Below are 18,545 nucleotides of genomic sequence, written 5' to 3'. Positions count from 1 at the left end.
TTTCCTAAAGAATATAAAGTACTGGGAGTTGGGCGGTAGCGCAGCGGGTTAAGCGCATGTGGCACAAAGCGCAAGGACCAGCCTGGCACTTCAGAAGTGGTGAAGCAGGTCTGTAGGTGTCTATCTGTTCTCTCCCCTCTCAGCCTTTCCCTCCTCTCTACATTTCTCTCTGTCCTATCCAACAACGACATCAATAACAACAACAATAACTACAATAAAACAAGGGCAACGAAAGGGAATAAATAAATGAATAGATAAATAAATTTAAAAGAATACAATACTATATTTTAAAAATTACAATCATGTTTCATTGAATATATGTACCCTAACTAAATTCCCATCAACTGATGACTGGATAAAGTCTTAATGACAAGTTTAAGAAGTTTCTGAAATATATATTCAAATATGAGAAACTTAAAAAAAAACCTTTTAATGTCACATAATAATATTAAAATTAATGGTATTTCTACAGTGGCAAGCTTCATGCTTGATACAGCAGAAGGTCAAAACAGGTTTATTCAAAGAATCTTAAATTTCTTCCTAGAGAAGAGTATTTATGACTATAAAGTAAGTCCCTGTTTTTCTGCGATATAGCTACTTTTCTTCCTTTTCTCCCATTTTGATTTTTTCCTTATACTAAATGTTAAGAAAAGAGTAAGCTGTAAATTAACCAATACACTTAGTATAATCAAAGTATATAATTGTTAGATATTAAGTGGTATTTTTTTGTTTGAAAGTAAGACTTGCATAGTTTTATTTTTGTACTTTTTAGATCATTTAGAATTATGCTAAAATATGCTAAAATTGTTTTGTTAATTTTTCTCTTTTTATAATCTCCAGGTAATTTACTAACTGAAATCTTTTTATTTTGCCTCCAGGGTTATTATTGCTGGGGGTTCAGTGCCTGCACAACGAATCCACTGCTCTTGGAGGCCATTTTTTTCCCTTTTGTTGCCCTTGTTTTTTTATCGTTGTTATTGCTGTCATTGTTGTTGGATAGGACAGAGAAATTGAGAGAAGAGGGGAAGACAGGGAGAAAAAGACACCTGCAGACCTGCTTCACTGCTTGTGAAGTGACTCTCCCTGCAGATGGGGAGCCGGGGGCTCGGATCCTTGTGCTTGGTGTCTTGTGCACTTAACTCATTGCGCTACCGCCTGGCCCCCTAACTGAAATGTTGATTGGTGATGTACTTTACTTCTTTTTGTTACTTTTGAGGTATATTTAAATGGAGTCAAATTAGGTTCTTTTATATCTTCTCCTTTATATTCATGCTAACTCATATGCTGGTTAAAGTATTATTTACATTTTATTAGGATTGGTTAATTTAATCCTACCTTTTATGTCTCTTCTGTGATTTTACATATCATAGGCCTCTCTGAAGATTTTCATACTAAAGACTCTAAACCTTCCTCAGACCCACCCTGTGTCATTGAAAAACTCTGTTCCTTACATGATGGGCTAGTTTTGGAAGCAAAAGGAATAAAGGAACACTTCTGGAAACCTTATATTAGGAAACTGTATGAAAAAAAGGTTTGTAGTCAAGAAGTAACATGAAAATATTTTCTGGGAAAATATTTTATATAATGTGGTGACTTAATGATTCTTCTCTCATCATAGCTCCTTAAGGGAAAAGAAGAAAATCTTACTGGGTTTTTAGAACCTGGGAACTTTGGAGAAAGTTTGTAAGTAATTCTATTATAAATTGTTTTGTCTCAAATTACATACTTTGGAAACTTTAGAATTTAGTATTTTCATTATTTGTACCCAGGAAATTTAGAGTATGCTTTGTGAATGAATTTGAGGAATCAATAAAATTTTTTATCAACTTTTTTTTAATACTTTAAATTTTAAATCTTTTTAAATATTTTACTTATTGGATAGAGACAGAAACTGAGAAGGGTGTGGGAGATAGAGAGGGGGAATGACACTAGCAGCACTGCTTCACTGCTTGTGAAACTTCCCTCCTGCAAGCGGACTGAAATGCACTTCCTTGCACTTTGTCCCACATGCGTTTAACCCATTGCACTACCACCCGACTCCCACAATGCACTTCCTTGCACATTGCAAAATGTGTGCTTAACCTGGTCCCTCAACTACTACTTTTTAAAAAAATTTTATTTATTTATTCCCTTTTGTTGCCCTTGTTGTTTTATTGTTGTAGTTATTATTGTTGTTGTCATTGTTGGATAGGACAGAGAGAAATGGAGAGAGGGGGGGAAGACAGAGAGGAGGAGAGAAAGATAGACACCTGCAGACCTGCTTCACTGCCTGTGAAGTGACTCCCCTGCAGGTGGGAAGCTGGGGTCAACTACTACTTTTTTTTTAAAAAAGATTTTATTATTTATTCATGAGGATAGAAGGAGGGAGAGAGAAAGAACCAGACATCACTCTGGTACATGTGCTGCCAGGATTGAACTCAGGACCTCATGCTTGAGAGTCTGACACTTCATCCACTGTGCCACCTCCCGGACCACCCGGACCACCCTCAACTACTACTTTTAAGCACATAATATTAGGTTTACTGAAACTTATACAACTGCTATTTTCAAAGGGTGTGTGTGTGTGGTGTTAAGGCATGATACATACGTGAGCTTCATTACTATGGGTTGCTTTTTTATTTATGTAAGAGGCTGAGAGAAAGACATACAGGAAGAGACACTGCAGCACCAGAGCTTCCTCTGGTGCCATGGCACTAGGGTTGTGAACCTTGGCAAATGTGCTGGATAAGATATGTGCTTTCCCTGGTAAGCTATCTCTTTAGCCCTACATCATACTTTTAAAAATAATTCTCTTTGGAACTGTACATGTAAAAAAAAATGATGTGGAATTCCTAAGGCATTCAATGGTGTCTAGCATGACTAGGAAAAAACAGTTAAATCTTCTCCAGATGCTGTACTGACAGGCAGATTGTTTCAGGGTGGATATCCTGAACCACTGTCAGCTAGCATTGTATGCACCTCAGTTTTTATAATTAATTGTGAAATCACTAAATTGCTACTTTCCCAAAAGTTATTAGGACTCTGAAATAATTAAGTAGCCTTTATTTAGTATTATCTCTTCACATTAATTGAACTAGGAATTCTGTGATTGTTAATTTGGTCTTTTTCTTCCTTTATAGTAAAGCCATCAATAAGGCCTATGAGGAGTATGTTTTATCTGTTGGGAATTTAGATGAACGGATATTTCTCGGAGATGATGCTGAAGAGGAAATTGGAACTCTCTCAAGGTGTCTAAATACTGGCTCAGGAACAGAAACTGCTGAAAGGGTGCAGATGAAAAACATTTTGCAACAGCACTTTGACAAGGTGAGTTGTGTCATTCCAGAAAAGCAGAAATACAGAAACACATATGCCAGAGGTTCTGTTTTATTTTGGATATTGTGTATTTCTTCCAGTATGAAAGCGAAAATTCCAATCATGCATACATTATTTTTGCTTATCTTTTTTTTTTTCTGGTGCAGAGGGAAGAATACAGGGCCTCAGATATACAAAATAAGCACTCTAACACTGAGCTACATCTCTAGTGACATCACATTGTCTTCATTGAAAACATGTCAGAGTTTATTTAATTCTTTTTTCTTTTTATTTATTTACTTCTTATTGGTTAGAGACAGAAATTGAGGGGTGGGGGAGATAGAGAGGGAGAGAGACAGAGAGACACCTGCAGCCCTGCTTCACCACTCGTGATGAAGCTTTCCCCCTGCAGGTGGGGACCAGGAGCTTGAACCTGGGTCCTTGCACACTGTAGTGTGAGTGCTTAACCAGGTGCGCCACAAACTGGCCCCTTATTAATTTAATTCTTGTTAACCAATAGCCTTCAAAGTTGTTTGGCTACATTTGAGACGAAGAATAGTCAATGTAAATTAAAATTAATGAATCATGCTGATCATGTAGGCTTTGAATGGATAGGTCAGTGATATATATGTCTGTATGTTGAACATAGTGGGCATTTAGAAAACAGTGGTTAACCTAAATTGTTGTCTTCATGTAAGAGACCAAAGAAAGTAATAATTTCTTATCTTTTAAGAAAATACTGTTGCAGCCTGGGAGGTACATAAAGGACTAGTCTTGCATACATGAAGTCCTGAGTTCAGTCCCCAACATCACATATGCCAGAGTAATTCTTGGTGTTCATCTCATCATCCCTTCCCTTCCCTTCCCTTCCCTTCCCTTCCCTTCCCTTCCCTTCCCTTCCCTTCCCTTCCCTTCCCTTCCCTTCCCTTCCCTTCCCTTCCCTTCCCTTCCCTTCCCTTCCCTTCCCTCTCCAAAGTCCCAGGCTCAATCACCTGCATCATAAGCCACAGCTGAGCAGTGCTCTGGTAAAAAATAAAATAAAATAAAATAAAATAAAATAAAATAAAAGTAACACTGATTCAAAGGGATATATGCACCTCCATGTTTATAGTGGCTTTAGCCACAACAGCAAAACCCTGAGAACAACCAAAATGCCCTTTGACAGATGACTGGATAAAGAAGTTACGGGATAGGGGCCAGGCAGTAGCACAGCAGGTTAAGTGCACATGGCTCAAAGTACAAGGACCCATGTAAGCATACTGGTTGGAGCCCCTGGCTCCCCACCTGCAGGTGGGAAGAGGTTGCTTCACAAGTGGTAAAGCCAGTCTGCAGGTGTCTTTCTCTCTCCCTCTCTGTCTTTCCCTCCTCTTTTGATTTCTCTCTGTCCTATCCAACAACAATGACAGCAATAACAACAATAACTAAAACAATCATAAACAAGGGCAACAAAAGGGAAAAAATAGCCTCCAGGAGCAGTGGATTTGTAGTGCAGGCACTGAGTCCCAGCAATAACCCTGAAGGCAAAAAAAATTAAAAAAATAAAAAGTTGTGGTATATATACTCAGCAGAATATTATGCAGCAATAAAAAGGGATGATATTGTGTCCTTTGAGATAAAGTGGGTGGAATTGGAGAAGATTATGTTCAGTGAAGCAAGTGGAGGTGAAGGTCAACTCGAGAATGGTTTCACTTGTGGAATATAGACAAATATACAAATGTGAAAAAAATATATCAACTTATTTTCAAGACTGTAGGAGAACTATAGTGGTTATCTATGGGAGTGGGGATAGGATAAGGACATAGACCCTTGGTGATAGGTGTGGTGGGAAAAAGATTACAAAAAAAAAAAAAAAGAGCTAAATGCCTTTGATGTTTTCAGTGATCTAGCCCAGTTACTACCTTTTTGGGATTCATATCCTCTTCATCCATTCCACTTCTGTTACATTAACTTTTTCATCCTTCACATATGCCAAGGAGACCTCTAATGCAAACCTTTGCACTTTGCTTAGAAGAAGTTCCTTTTTAAAATTATTTATTACTACTAGACAGAGACAGAGAAAGTGAGAGGGCAGGGAGAGATAGAGAAGGAAAGAGACAGAGAGACATCTGCAGACCTGCTTCACCACTTGCGAAGCTTTTCCCCTGCAGATGGGGACCAGAGACTTGAACCCGAGTTCTTGCACACTGTAATGTGTGCGCTTAACCAAGTGTGCTACCACCTGGTCCCAAGCAAGTTTCTTTAAAATATTCATGTGGCTTATTTCCTTACTCCACTCAGGTCTTTGATAACTTGACTATAAAATAGTAACCACCTGTTGATTTTATATTGTTTCCTTCCCAACCTTTCTTTGCCCTTAATCTGATATGTCCTATTAATATTTGTCACTGTCTGATGGCTAGGGTGGAAGGATTGAGGGTATGATTGTTTGACAGTAGGCACAAAATATTGTTTATCTGTCTTCCTAAATTAAAATATGAGCTTTATGAATTTTGGTCCATACTCCCAGAGGGATAAAGAATAGGGAAGCTTCCAATAGAGGGGATAGGACACGGGACTCTGGTGGTGGGAACTGTATGGAATTGTACCCGTTATCTTACAGTCTTGTTAATCATTATTAAATCACTAAGAAAAAAAAAGCTTTATGAAAATTGTAACCAGTGCTGTATTCAGTGCTTTACACATAGTAGGCATTTCATAAATCTTTATTATTGACATTTATTGAGGGAGAAGGAAGTCTGTATTCATGGCAAAAGTAAAGAGGTATAAGAGCACGTTTTAAGTTTGAGATGTCTTTGGTATCTTGGTAGAAGTTCAGTAGAATGAGATATGGATAGACAGACAGGTACAGCACTGCTAGACTAATGAAGCTTCCCCTCTGCAAATGGGGACTGGTGTTTGAACTCAGGTCCTTATTAATGAAAACACGTGCTCTTCTGAGTGTGCCACCAGCCATGCCCTGATTATTTATTTTTTTTACATTTATTTATTCCCTTTTGTTGCCCTTGTTATTGTTGTAGTTATTATTGTTGTTGTTATTGATGTCGTCATTGTTGGATAAGACAGAGAAATGGAGAGAGGAGGGGAAGACAGAGAAAGGGAGAGAAAGAGACACCTACAGACCTGCTTCACCACTTATGAAGTGACTCCCCTGCAGGTGGGGAGCCAGGGGCTCTAACTGGGATTCTTATGCCAGTCCTTGCACTTTGCACCACCTGTTTAACCCACGCACTACTGCCCGACTCCCTGATTTTTTTTTTTTTTTTAATGTCTTGCTTGGGGAATGAACCCATGCCCTTATGCATGTGTGATCTTACTGAGTTTTACCCTGGCCTCATTTCTTAGTCTTTACTTTTATTTATTTATTTATTTGCCTCCAGTGTTATCACTGGTGCTCAGTGCCTGCACTATAAATCCACTGCTCCTGAAGGCCATTTTTTCCATTTTATTGCCCTTGTTTTATAATTGTTGTGGTTATTATTACTGTTATTGATGTCATTGTTGTTGGATAGGACAGAGAGAAATCAAGAGAGGAGGATCTCAAATCGGGATCCTTAAGCCATCCTTGCGCTTTGCACCACATGTGCCATATGCGCTTAACCCTCTGTGCTACCGCCTGGCCCCCTACTTTAATTTTTGAGCGACTTTTTATTTTGTTGCTTTTGCTTTTCTGTTTTTTAATAAATATTTATTCTCTTTCATTGCCTTTGTTGTTTTATTGTTGCAGTTATTGTTGTTGTTGTTGTTGGATAGGACAGAGAAATGGAGAGAGGAAAGGGAGTCAGAGACGGGGGGGAGAGAAAGATAGACACCTGCAGACCTGCTTCACCGCTTTTCTTTTCTTTTTAATATTTATTTATTTATTTATTTATTTCCTTTTTGTTGCCCTAGTTGTTTTCTTTATTGTTGTTGTAGTTATTGTTGTTGATGTCCTCGTTGTTGGGTAGGACAGAGAGAAATGGAGAGAGGAGGGGAAGACAGAGAGGGGGAGAGAAAGATAGACACCTGCAGACCTGCTTCACCGTCTGTGAAGCGACTCCCCTGCAGGTGGGGAGCCAGGGCCTGGAACCGGGATCCTCACGCCGGTCTTTGCCCTTTGCGCCATGTAACCCACTGCCCGACTCCCTGCTTTTCTTTTCTTGTGCTTTGTAAGAAACCATTGCCTAGTCCACTATTACAAAATTTTACTTCCGTATTTTTTGATGCTTGCTATTGTTGTTTTAACTTTTTTTAAACTTCTATTTATTTATTATTGGACAGAGACAGAGAAATTGAGAGGGAAGGAGGAGATGGATAGGGAAAGAGACAGAGAGACACCTGTAGCCCTGCTTTACCACTTGTGAAGCTTTCCTCCTGCAAGTGGGGATCAGGTGCTTGAACTTGGGTCCATGCTCTGTAATGTGTGCATTTAACCAGGTGTGCCACCATCTGGCCCCTATTCTTTATTTATTTTAAAGAGACAGTATTGTTAAGGAACTCTATTAGATGATTGAAGCCAAGGTGGGTGGAGGAAGAAAGGAGCCTTTTAAAGCCAGGAGCTCAGATCTTTTTGATAACTTTGGCACCAAACAAAGGGACAATACAAGCTTATATAGGGGTTGCAGGCTTGAGAGCAAAAAGCACCATTACAGAAGCTGAGGTTTGTACCCATTGCTCAGGGTCTGGTTGCCTTAGTTACTGTTCTCCTTCCTGCATAGCTGTGTCTGAGAAAGTTTAGCCTCAGCATAAGATACACCACTGGGGTGGGGGAGGTTACCTTTAAAGGAGGGCAGAAGCTCGTCTGGGTTACAGAAGCTGCCTCAGTAAAAGTTCAATCTGACCTTCACTGTCTCTGCTTGTTATCACTTGCTCATTCAGTGAAGGCTAGTCTGTACTAACCACCTGCTCTATCTCAGACTTTTGACACATTTTTAACCCCTTATATTTTTAGTCTTTCTGTCCTGTATTGAGGCCTACTTACAAATGCACCACAATCATATTATAAGCATATCCAGGGGCTAAAATCTAGAAATTTCCTATCAATATGAGAGACACGAGTGCACTGCTCCGCCATCCATGGAGCTCCCTTTAGGGTAGCCTTTGGTATCCCCATGCTGTGCTGGTAACTGCATCTGGGCCTGAGACACGGTAAGACCCTGCTCACTGAACCATTTCTTGGTCCCCAAGAATGGTGATAATTGAAGCATGAAATATATTGATAAAGTCTGCTTGGCTTGAATTCACATAAAGTAATAGAAAATCTCTGACCTAAAATAAATTTCTTTCTCTTTTCTTTCCCACCTTTAGTCTAAAGCACTTAGAATCTCCACACCACTTACTAGTGTGAGGTATACTAAGGATAATAGCCCTTGTGTGACCCCAGTTTCTACAGCTACACATAGCTTGAGTCGTCTGCACACCATGCTTGCAGGTCTCAGGAATGCACCAAGTAAGAAACTGGAACACATCCTAAGGTTAGTTTAAGCCCTCTTGCCTTCTAAGATTTTGTTATTGACTATTTTCTGATTTCCTACTTCTAATTTTTCACTGTTAGTGCCATAATTCACCTATCAGTAATTATCAGTTGCATGACCATTCCTATTGTTAGTTCATAAGGACATATAATAAAAGATGTATGAATTAATTGTTTTGCCTTTCTCTTTAAGATTTAAAAAAATTTTTTTTAATTATCTTTTATTTATTGATTGGATAATTACAGCCAGAAATTGAGAGGGAAGGGAGGGATAGAGAGGGTGAGAGACAGAGAGAGACACCTGCAGCACTGCTTCAGCACCTGTGAAGCTTTCCCCCTGCAGGTAGGGACTAGGGGCTCGAACCCAGGTCCTTGCGCATTGTAACATGTGCACTCAACCAGGTGTGCCACCACCCGGCCCCTTGTTTTACCTTAATATCTTGTCTGCTTTGGCCATTGTGAGGAATACCATAGATTGGCTAATAAATACCAGAAACTAATTTCACAAGGTTCTGGAGACTGAAAGTCCTAGATCAAGGCACCAGATGCAGTGTCTGGTGAGACCTGCTTACCAGTCCATAGAGCTTTCTTTTTGCTATGTCCTCCACATGGTAGAGTAAGAAACTCACCAAGTCTTTTATCTGGGCATTAGTCTCATTCATGAGGGCTCCACTCTCATGAAACTTATTGTCTCCGAAAGACTATCATATTGGGGATGAGGTTTAATGTAGGAAGGGTCAGGGACACAAACATTTATTCCGTAGATGGGTATAGTACAGGGAATGATAACTAAACACTAGATATGTTCAGAATAAAATACCAAACTATTACCAATTGCCCTAAAGATTGCAGGGAAGGAAGGATGGAAATTCAGTGAGATGGGAGTTGTCAAAGGACTTCAAGAAGATAATTAGATTTGAGCAATTTCTGAAAGGTGGGTAATATTTGCAAAGGACAGCTAGAAATAGAGAGGGAAGGGAAAGATAGGGAGGGAGAGAGACAGAGTGACACCTGCAGCACTGCTTCACCACTCATAGAGCTTTCCCCCTCTAGGTGGGGACTGGGGGCTCGAATCCAGGGCTTTGTGAACATGTGTACTCAACCAGGTGCACCCCCACTTTAATTCCTTTGTGTGTTTTTCTCTTTGTTGGTTTTTATTGGGTGAAAAGACCTGGAGGTTGTGTGCTGGGGAAGTTATGTCTTCCTCTACCTTGTCTTTCTGCTTTCTACTTTGAACATTGGCATCTGTCTTTCTGTAGGTGTTCCTCTTTATTGTAGGTTTTTTTTTTTCTTAAAGCAATCAATATACTCTTCATTTCTCTAATCTTTGTTATTGATTTATCTCTAATTTCTCTGAGTCATTTCTGTGAATTTGTTTCAGTCCTCCATCATAGATCTCAGCTCAGTGCATTAGGACAGTAGCTTTGAAGTTTTCCTCTGGAGGTCTGTATCACTCTCTTGACTTTGGGATTTTTCTGGAAGCTGTTTTCTTGACCCAACGTTGAAGGTGCTTTCCTCTGTCTTCCTGGTAACATTTGACTTTGTGTCACGACCAGGACCAGCAGTGTGTATTTGAACAGATCTGGGAAGTGACCAAAGATACACAGTCACAAGTGCCTGACTGAAGCTCTATTGCCCCAGGTTTTGCCAAACCATAAGGTTGAAGTTGCAGGTGTATCACAGAGTGGTGGGAAGGCTCTGGCAGTTTGCATACCTATAGAGACTGAGCTCCAGAATGACTGTTTTCAACTGCCTACAGACACCATATGTTTTATAGCTTTTGTTTCCCTTTTTCTGCCTACTGGGGTGCAGGGGTGGCCATAAAGCTGGGCACTAGTGGATGCAACTAGGATGTGCCAGGCAGCCGATGTCTGGACTGAGCAGCGGCAGGAGCAGAGGCAGGCAGCTATGTTGTTAAATGGCCATGATGACAGCCATCCATGTAGGACGGGTGGGTACAGTTGCAGGAACCTGGCTGGATGTTGGTAGAACTAATTATGAAGCGAATCTTTTCCTTTGTTTTGAAAGTCTCTCTGTCCTTCCTGATTTTTATTCTTTCTCATGTTTGACTTATTTTAAAATATTTTTATTTATTTAGTATTGGATAAAGACAGAGAGAAATTGAGAAGGGGAGGGGGAGAGAGAGAGATGGAGAGAGACAAGACTCTTGCAGCTCTGCTTTACCACTTGTGAAACTTTCCCTCTGTAGGTGGGGACCAGGGGCTTGAACCTGGGTCCTTGTGCACTGTAATGTGAGCGCTTAACCAGGTGACCCACCACCTGGCCCCCCATGTTTTACTTTTGTTGTTGTTGGTTATAGACAGAAAGAAATCAAGAGGGAAGAGGGAGAGAGAAAGGGAAACACCTATAATACTACTTCACCACTTGCAAAGCTTCCTCCTGCAAGTGGGTACAGGCAACTTGAACCTGGGTCCTTGCACATTGCAACAATATGTGCTCTCAGCTGGGTACACCACCATTACTGATCTGTTTCTTTTTTTTTTTTAATATTCTTTTAAAAAAATACTTATTTGTTTATTCCCTTTTGTTGCCCTTGTTTTATTGTTGTTGTTACTGATGTTGTTGTTGGATAGAACAGAGAGAAATGGAAAGAGGAGGGGAAGACAGATGGGGGAGAGAAATATGGACACTTGAAGACCTGCTTCACCGCTTGTGAAGCGACTCCCCTGCAGGTGGGGAGCCAGGGGCTCGAACCGGGATCCTTATGCTGGTCTTTGTGCTTTGCGCCACCTGCGTGTAACCCGCTGTGCTACCACCCAACTCCCCTGATTTGTTTCTTTTTGTTGTTACTTTATTTCAGCTCCAAGATCATTTCTATATGGGTTTTCTTTTTTTCTTCCTTCCTTTCTTTTTTTTGTCTTCAGGGTTATCACTGGGGCTCAGTGCCTGCACTATGAATCCACTGCTCCTGGAGGCCATTTTTTTCCCTTTTGTTGCCCTTGTTGTTTATTGCCGTTGTTATTGCTGTCATCGTTGTTGGATAGAACAGAGAGAAATCGAGAGAGGAGGAGAAGATGGGGAAAGAAAGATAGACACCTGCAAACCTGCTTCACTGCTTGTGAAGTGACCCCCCTACCCCCCGCAGGTGGGGAGCCGTGGCTGGAACTGGGATCCTTACACCAGTTCGTGGGCATCTCGCCATGTCCACTTAACCCACTGTGCTACCACCTAGCTCTCTCTATATGGGTTTTCTCTAGGTGATGGTGAAAGAAAACAGGTTCAGCTAGTCTGCAACCATCTTGGCCAGAATCTGTCTGTCTGTCTGTTTCTCTCTCTCTCTCTCTCTCTCTTTCTCTCTCTCTTTTTGCCACCAGGGTTATTGGTAGAGCAGTGTCTCAGTGCCAGCACCATAAATCTACTGCTCTCAGTGGCCATTTTTTTTTAAATTTTTATTTATAAAATGGAGATATTGACAAAACCATAGGGTAAGAGGGGTACATTTCCATACAATTCCCATTACCAGATCTTTGTATCTTATCTCCTCCCTTGATAACTTCCCTATTCTTTATCCCTCTGGGAGTATGGACCCAGGGTCATTATGGGGTACAGAAGGTGGAAGGTCTGGCTTCTGTAATTGCTTCTCCACTGAATGTGGGCATTGGCAGGTCTTTCCATACTCCCAGTCCCTCTCTCTCTTTCCCTAATGGGGCAGGGATCTGGGGAAGCGGGGCTCCAGGACACATTGGTGGGGTCATCTGCCCAGGGAAGTCAGGTTGGCATCATGGTTGCATCTGGAACCTGGTAGCTGAAAAAGAGTTAAAATATAAAACAGAATAAATTGTTGACTAGTCATAAACCTAAAGGCAAGAATATTGCAGATGAAGATTTGGGGTCTCCGTTTTGGAAAAAAACTAGTAGGCTTATTTTAGGTACATTCCAAGGGGCCCATGACTTTACTAGTTTTTGCCTGGGCCTGATACCTGATATGCAGATGGACCCAAGTTATTGTCTGGGGAGGTGGTGTCATAGTTGAAAGAAGTACTAGAAAGCTGAATCAGGGAACAGAGTAGCTCCCAAATATGGGGAAAGTATTTTTTTCCTTCCTCTCTGTATTTTGTTTGATAGGACAGAGAAACTGAGAGTTAAGGGGGAGATAGAAAGATAGACACCTGCAGACCTTCACTGCTCATGAAGCATCCCTCCTGTAGGTGGGAAGCAGAGGCTTGACCCTGGGTCCTGAGGAGTGATAACATGTGGGCTCAACCAAGTGCACAACCAGAGGCCCCTTCTTTTAATTCTTAATGGGAACTATATCCGAGAATTGTTTCCATTAGGGAAGTTGTGGGTAGTTTTGTCATTAGTGATTACAGATTTGCAGGTTATATGGGGGCCATTTATGGATTGCCATCAAATGGACACTGATCAAAATTCCTAACTTTATTGCAGTGAATTTTAAAGCTCCACAAAATATTTTTCCCTTCAAAATAGTAAAATCAGCATCTTTGATAAGAATGTATGGGATCTGGTGTATTGCACCAAAGTAAAAGACTCTGGGGTGGGTGGGTGGGGGAGAGAATACAGGTGCTGGAAAAGGATGACAGAGGACCTTATGAGGATTTTATTGTTATGTGGAAAAACTGAGAAATGTTATGCATGTACAAACTATTGTATTTACTGTCAAATGTAAAACATTAATCCCCCAATAAAGGGGGAGAAAAAACAAAGTATGGGATCTCCTGGATTAGTTTGGAAAGTATATAGTTTCTATTCAAAGCATATTAACAGAGTAGTACAAATTATAGTTTTTGTGTTTTTTTTTTTTAATTTAAAAAGGGAGACATTAACAGAACCATAGGATAGGAGGGGTACAACTTCCACACAATTCCCACCACCAGATCTCTATATTCCATCCCCTTCCCTGATGGCTTTCCCATTCTTTATCTTTCTGGGAGTATGGACCCAAGGTCATTGTGGGTTGCAGAAGGTGGAAAGTCTGGCTTTTGTAATTGCTTCCCCGCTGAACATGGGCATTGACTGGCAAAGTATAGTTTAACACTTTGTGACTTGGTAAGATCTTTAAACAAGATCTTTGCTTTTTTAGGACATGTTCCAGAGATCCAACCCAAACTATTGCCAACAGATTGAAAGAAATGTATGAAATATATTCTCAGCATTTCCAACCAGATGAAGATTTGAGTAACTGTGCTAAAGGTATGTTTTAATGTTGTGTATGCCACTCTCATCTTTGAAATTTAACTCTGTGGAGTCCTTTCTTTGTGACTGGGTGAAAAATGAGAAGAAAAGATTTATGAGTTCAGAATGAGGATTAGAATATAGACGTCCCATTCAGAAAGGAATTTTAGGCTGATATCTTTATTGTGTTGGATTTCAGGTCCTTTTTTATTTGTCACTTCTGTAGTTTCATTTGCAAACTGGCTTGTTTAGGAACTGCATGTATATGAATTTGTTTTTATTGTTTGCTTTTTTAGCTATGTTTCATTAGTGATTTAATAGTGGTTTACAAGATTATAATACCACATTTATCACTGAAATTCTGTTCTCTAATCTCCCAAGGATAACCCCTGTAGTTCTATGTCTTAGAAACAAGTTGGCTACTTTTGTTTATTTTGCAAGTTCATATATTTTAATTTTCTATATTTGAGATTAATGAAACCATCAGTAGTTGTCTTTCACATGTTACTTCACAAAGTATAATCACTCCCAGTTCCATCCATTTTGTCCCAAAGGACACAACATATATATTTTATGTTAAATTTTAACATATAAAGTATATATGTTAAAAGTTTAACATAGGGGAGTCGAGGGGTAGCATGGCGCAAAGCGTAAGGACCTGCATAAGGATCCCAGTTCGAGCCCCTGGCTCCCCACCTGCAGGGGAGTTGCTTCACAGACGGTGAAGCAGGTCTGCAGGTGTCTTATCTTTCTCTCCACCTCTCTGTCTTCCCCTCCTCTCTCCATTTCTGTCTGTCCTATCCAATAATGACAACATCAATAACAATAATAACTACAACAATAAAACAAAGAGGGCAACAAAAGGGAATAATTTAAAAAATTAACATATGTTTAAAATTTTATGTTATAACATATATATGTTAATTTTTTTATTATCTTTATTTATTTATTGGATAGAGACAGCCAGATATTGAGAAGGAAGGGAGTGGCAGAGAAGAAGAGAGACAGGGAGACGCCTGCAACACTGCTTCACTACTTATGGAGCTTTCCCCCTGCAGGTGGGGATTGGATACTCAAACCCAGGTCCTTGTGCATTGCAACATGTGCACTCAACCAGGTGCAGCACCACCCGGTCCCACAATATATATTTTAAAATATTTATTATTTATTTTAGCAGAGCACTGCTCATGTCTGGCATATGATAGTGCTGGGGATTGAACCAGGGACCTTTTGTGCCTCAGACATGGAAGTCCTTTTGCATAACCATTATGCTATCTCCCTAGCTCGATTTTTTTTATTTTTTAGATTATCTTTATTTATTTATTTTGGATAGAGACAGCCAGAAATTGAGAGGGAAGGAAGTGATAAGGAGAAAGACAGACATCTTGCAGCCCTGCTTCACCACTTGTGAAGCTTTCCCCCTGCAGGTGGGGGCCAGGGGCTTGAACCCAGGTCCTTGTACATTGTAACATGTTTGCTCAACCAGGTACCCCACTACCTGGCTCCCCAGCCTGATTTTTAAATTTTATAGTGGGATGGTGTTGGGAAAGGGTTAGATACTCATTCTTTGTATAGTCTTTGCATTTGACTTTTGTCTGTTTACTTTTATTATTTATACAGAAATTGCCAGCAAACATTTTCGTTTTGCAGAGATGCTTTACTATAAAGTATTAGAATCTGTTATTGAGCAGGAACAAAAACGGCTGGGAGACATGGATTTATCTGTGAGTAAATATTCAATATACTGTGGTCCAGGAGGTGGCGCTGTGGATAAAACATTGGACTCTCAAGCATGAGGTCCTGAGTTCAATCCCCGGTAGCACATGTACCAGAGTGATGTCATGTTCTTTCTCTCTCTCCTCCTTCCTCATTAATAAATAAAATATTTTAAAAATAATCAATATACTGATAGCATAATAAAATGTAGATTTTCTTCCAGTTCTATCCACCACACAAAATAAAGCTATTGCTGGAGTAATAATGATTTTGAGGGAATAAAATTGATACCAAAGAAATTAATGTTCTGAATCCTCTTAACCTCCAGTTTCTCCCTTGGTATTTTTCATATCAGCAGACTGTGTGTTATAACTTAAATTCCTATGGGTAGTTAAGACTAGTCAGGATTAAAATATTTGTACTTAATCTCAATTGAGGTATTTTTTCTGAGACCCGTGCTCCATTTTTATGTGCACTTTCTTTCTCTCTCTTTCTCCTTCCTTCCTTCCTTCCTTCCTTCCTTCCTTCCTTCCTTCCTTCCTTCCTTCCTTCCTTCCTCTCTCTCTCTTTCTTTCAGATAAACCAGAGCACTGCAAAGTTCTGGTTTACTGTGGTGCCAGAGATTGACCCTAGGACTTCAGAGCCCTAGGCATGAAAGTCTTCTGCATAGCTATTATTCTATGTCGTTTACTCTTAGTATGCTTTTCCCCAGATTTTACTTGTCAAAAATTGTTAACTGATTTTTTAAACAAGTGACACTTTCAGTGTCATCAAAAAAAAGTTTTTTTTAAAGTGGTGAAGCAGTGTTGCAAAACTGTTATAAAGTTATAAAATTGATCAAGAATTGTTCTAATTCCTTATAATGATTTACATGGCTGTATATGAGTAGGAATTATAAAAACTATGACAGCTGTTCTTGTTGTTGTCACCAGAGCTTCATCCCTCTAGAATTTAAAAAAACATTTATTAGGGGGCCAGGTGGTGGCACACCTGGTTGAGTGCACATGTTATAATGAGCAAGGACCTGGGTTCAAGCCCCCAGTCTGCACCTGCAGGGGGAAAGCTTTGCAAGTGGTGAAGCAGTGCTGCAGATGTCTCTCTCCCTCTTTCTACCACCACCTTCCCTCTCGATTTCTGCCTGTTGCTATCCAGTAAATAAATAGACTACAAAACAAAATAAATAAGGTTACTTATGAGTTTAAAAAAATATTTATTATAAGTTAGGGTGAGAAAGAGAGGAGCAGAGCACTGCTGAGCTTTTAGTAGATGGTGGTTCCTGGACTGAAACTGGAACCTCTGGTGGCTCAGGCGTGAGAGTCTACTGTCTTCTTTCCCCAGCCTCCCTCAGGTATACTTCATGACCGTGACCTCATTGTTGTTCTTGTAATCATTAAAGTGTATGTATACTTAGTTATGAATACAACCTTTTTCATTAATTCTATTCTTAGGCACACCTTTAATTCGTATCCCTTTTATGTTTTGTCTAAACATGCGCTTATTTACAAAGTTAAATGCTTTCTAAGAAAATAGGTTCATATTTTTCACAAACTTGCATAGTAAGACTTCCTTTGGTATTTTTATTTAGTTTGGGTATAAAATGTCGTGTTAGAATAAAGTTCATATTTCTGTGTGTTGCTAACTTTATTTTATAGGGCATTCTGGAGCAAGATGCATTCCACAGATCGCTCTTAGCCTGCTGCCTTGAGGTTGTCACTTTTTCTTATAAGCCTCCTGGGAATTTTCCATTTATTACTGAAACATTTGATGTGCCACTTTACCATTTCTATAAGGTATTTTTAAAAATATGTTACTGAACAGGAAACTAGAATGAGAATGATTTCCTATTAGTAATAATTTTAATATCTTTGTATATTTTTAATTATATTATTTCTATCTAGAGAACAGAGAAATAGCAGTCTTGAGAACCATATAAACTGCTAATATCTCCCAGTATAGTACATAGACTTTTATTTTGGGTAAAAACCTGAATTTTCCTTTTATCTGACAAATAGGCTTTGGAAACACTATCATTTTATTAGTTAAAAAGGCTTTTTAAAGTTAGCAAAGATGACATTAGCTAATCTTTATAACAGCCTTATTTTAATCTTATGGAAATTAACACTGAAAGTTTTAGAAAAGTGGACTTTTTTTTTCTCATCTTAGAATGAGGCAAAGAAATACAGCATTGATTTGGTATATATACATATATATTTTTTAATTTATTTTTTGCTGTGAGTTTTTTAAAATTTTATTTATTTCCTTTTGTTGCCTTTGTTGTTTATTGTTGTTGTTGTTATTGTTGTTGTCATTGCTGTCATTGTTGTTGGATAGGACAGAGAGAAATGGAGAGAGGAGGGGAAGACAGAGATGGGGAGAGAAAGACACCTGCAGACCTGCTTCACGGCCTGTGAAGTGACTCCCCTGCAGGTGGATGAAGCATGTTTTTTCCTTAAAATTTTGAAATCTACCATTATATAATATACCTTATTATTTATAAAGATAGAGAATCTATTTCAAGGAAGCAGATTTATTATTATTATTATTATTATAATCATCATCATCATTATTATCGCCACCAACGTTATTACTGGGGTTTGGTGCCAGCAGTATGAGTGTACCATTCACAGTGGCTACTGGCTATTTTTCCCTATTTTTGATAGGATAGAGAAATTGAGAGGGGAAGAGAGAGAAAGAGAGAGAGAGAGAAGGGGGGGAAGAGAGGGAGGAGCTGATTGCAGTCTCTCTGCACAGGTTTGTCATTCTGACAGAAACACATCTGTTTCACTGTTTGTGAAGCTTCTCCCCCTGCCCCCTGTAGGTGGGGGTTGGGGCTCAAACTCTGGTCTTCGTGCATGCCAGTACTCAAGTGAATGTGTCACCACTTGGTCCCTAGAAGTAGTTTTTTGGTTTGTTTTTTTCTCATTACCAGGGT

At 39.5% G+C, this 18,545-nt stretch overlaps 1 protein-coding gene across 1 annotated transcript in view; it reads left to right on the top strand.

The window, feature by feature from the left end:
• RBL2 (RB transcriptional corepressor like 2) overlaps positions 1-18,545 on the top strand; it is a 71,111-nt gene that overhangs the window by 34,524 nt on the left and 18,042 nt on the right. The window contains exons 6-12 of the mRNA XM_060172160.1: positions 1,371-1,531; positions 1,619-1,683; positions 3,120-3,306; positions 8,578-8,744; positions 13,806-13,915; positions 15,518-15,621; positions 17,266-17,403. Of these exons, the coding sequence (XP_060028143.1) occupies positions 1,371-1,531; positions 1,619-1,683; positions 3,120-3,306; positions 8,578-8,744; positions 13,806-13,915; positions 15,518-15,621; positions 17,266-17,403 (932 nt within the window). The remainder of the gene's footprint in view (positions 1-1,370; positions 1,532-1,618; positions 1,684-3,119; positions 3,307-8,577; positions 8,745-13,805; positions 13,916-15,517; positions 15,622-17,265; positions 17,404-18,545) is intronic.

This window comes from Erinaceus europaeus, chromosome 2 (genome assembly GCF_950295315.1).
Source record: "Erinaceus europaeus chromosome 2, mEriEur2.1, whole genome shotgun sequence".
Lineage (NCBI taxonomy): Eukaryota > Metazoa > Chordata > Mammalia > Eulipotyphla > Erinaceidae > Erinaceus > Erinaceus europaeus.
The sequence above is the reverse complement of the archived record's forward strand: the minus strand, read 5'-3'. Positions and strand labels throughout refer to the sequence as shown.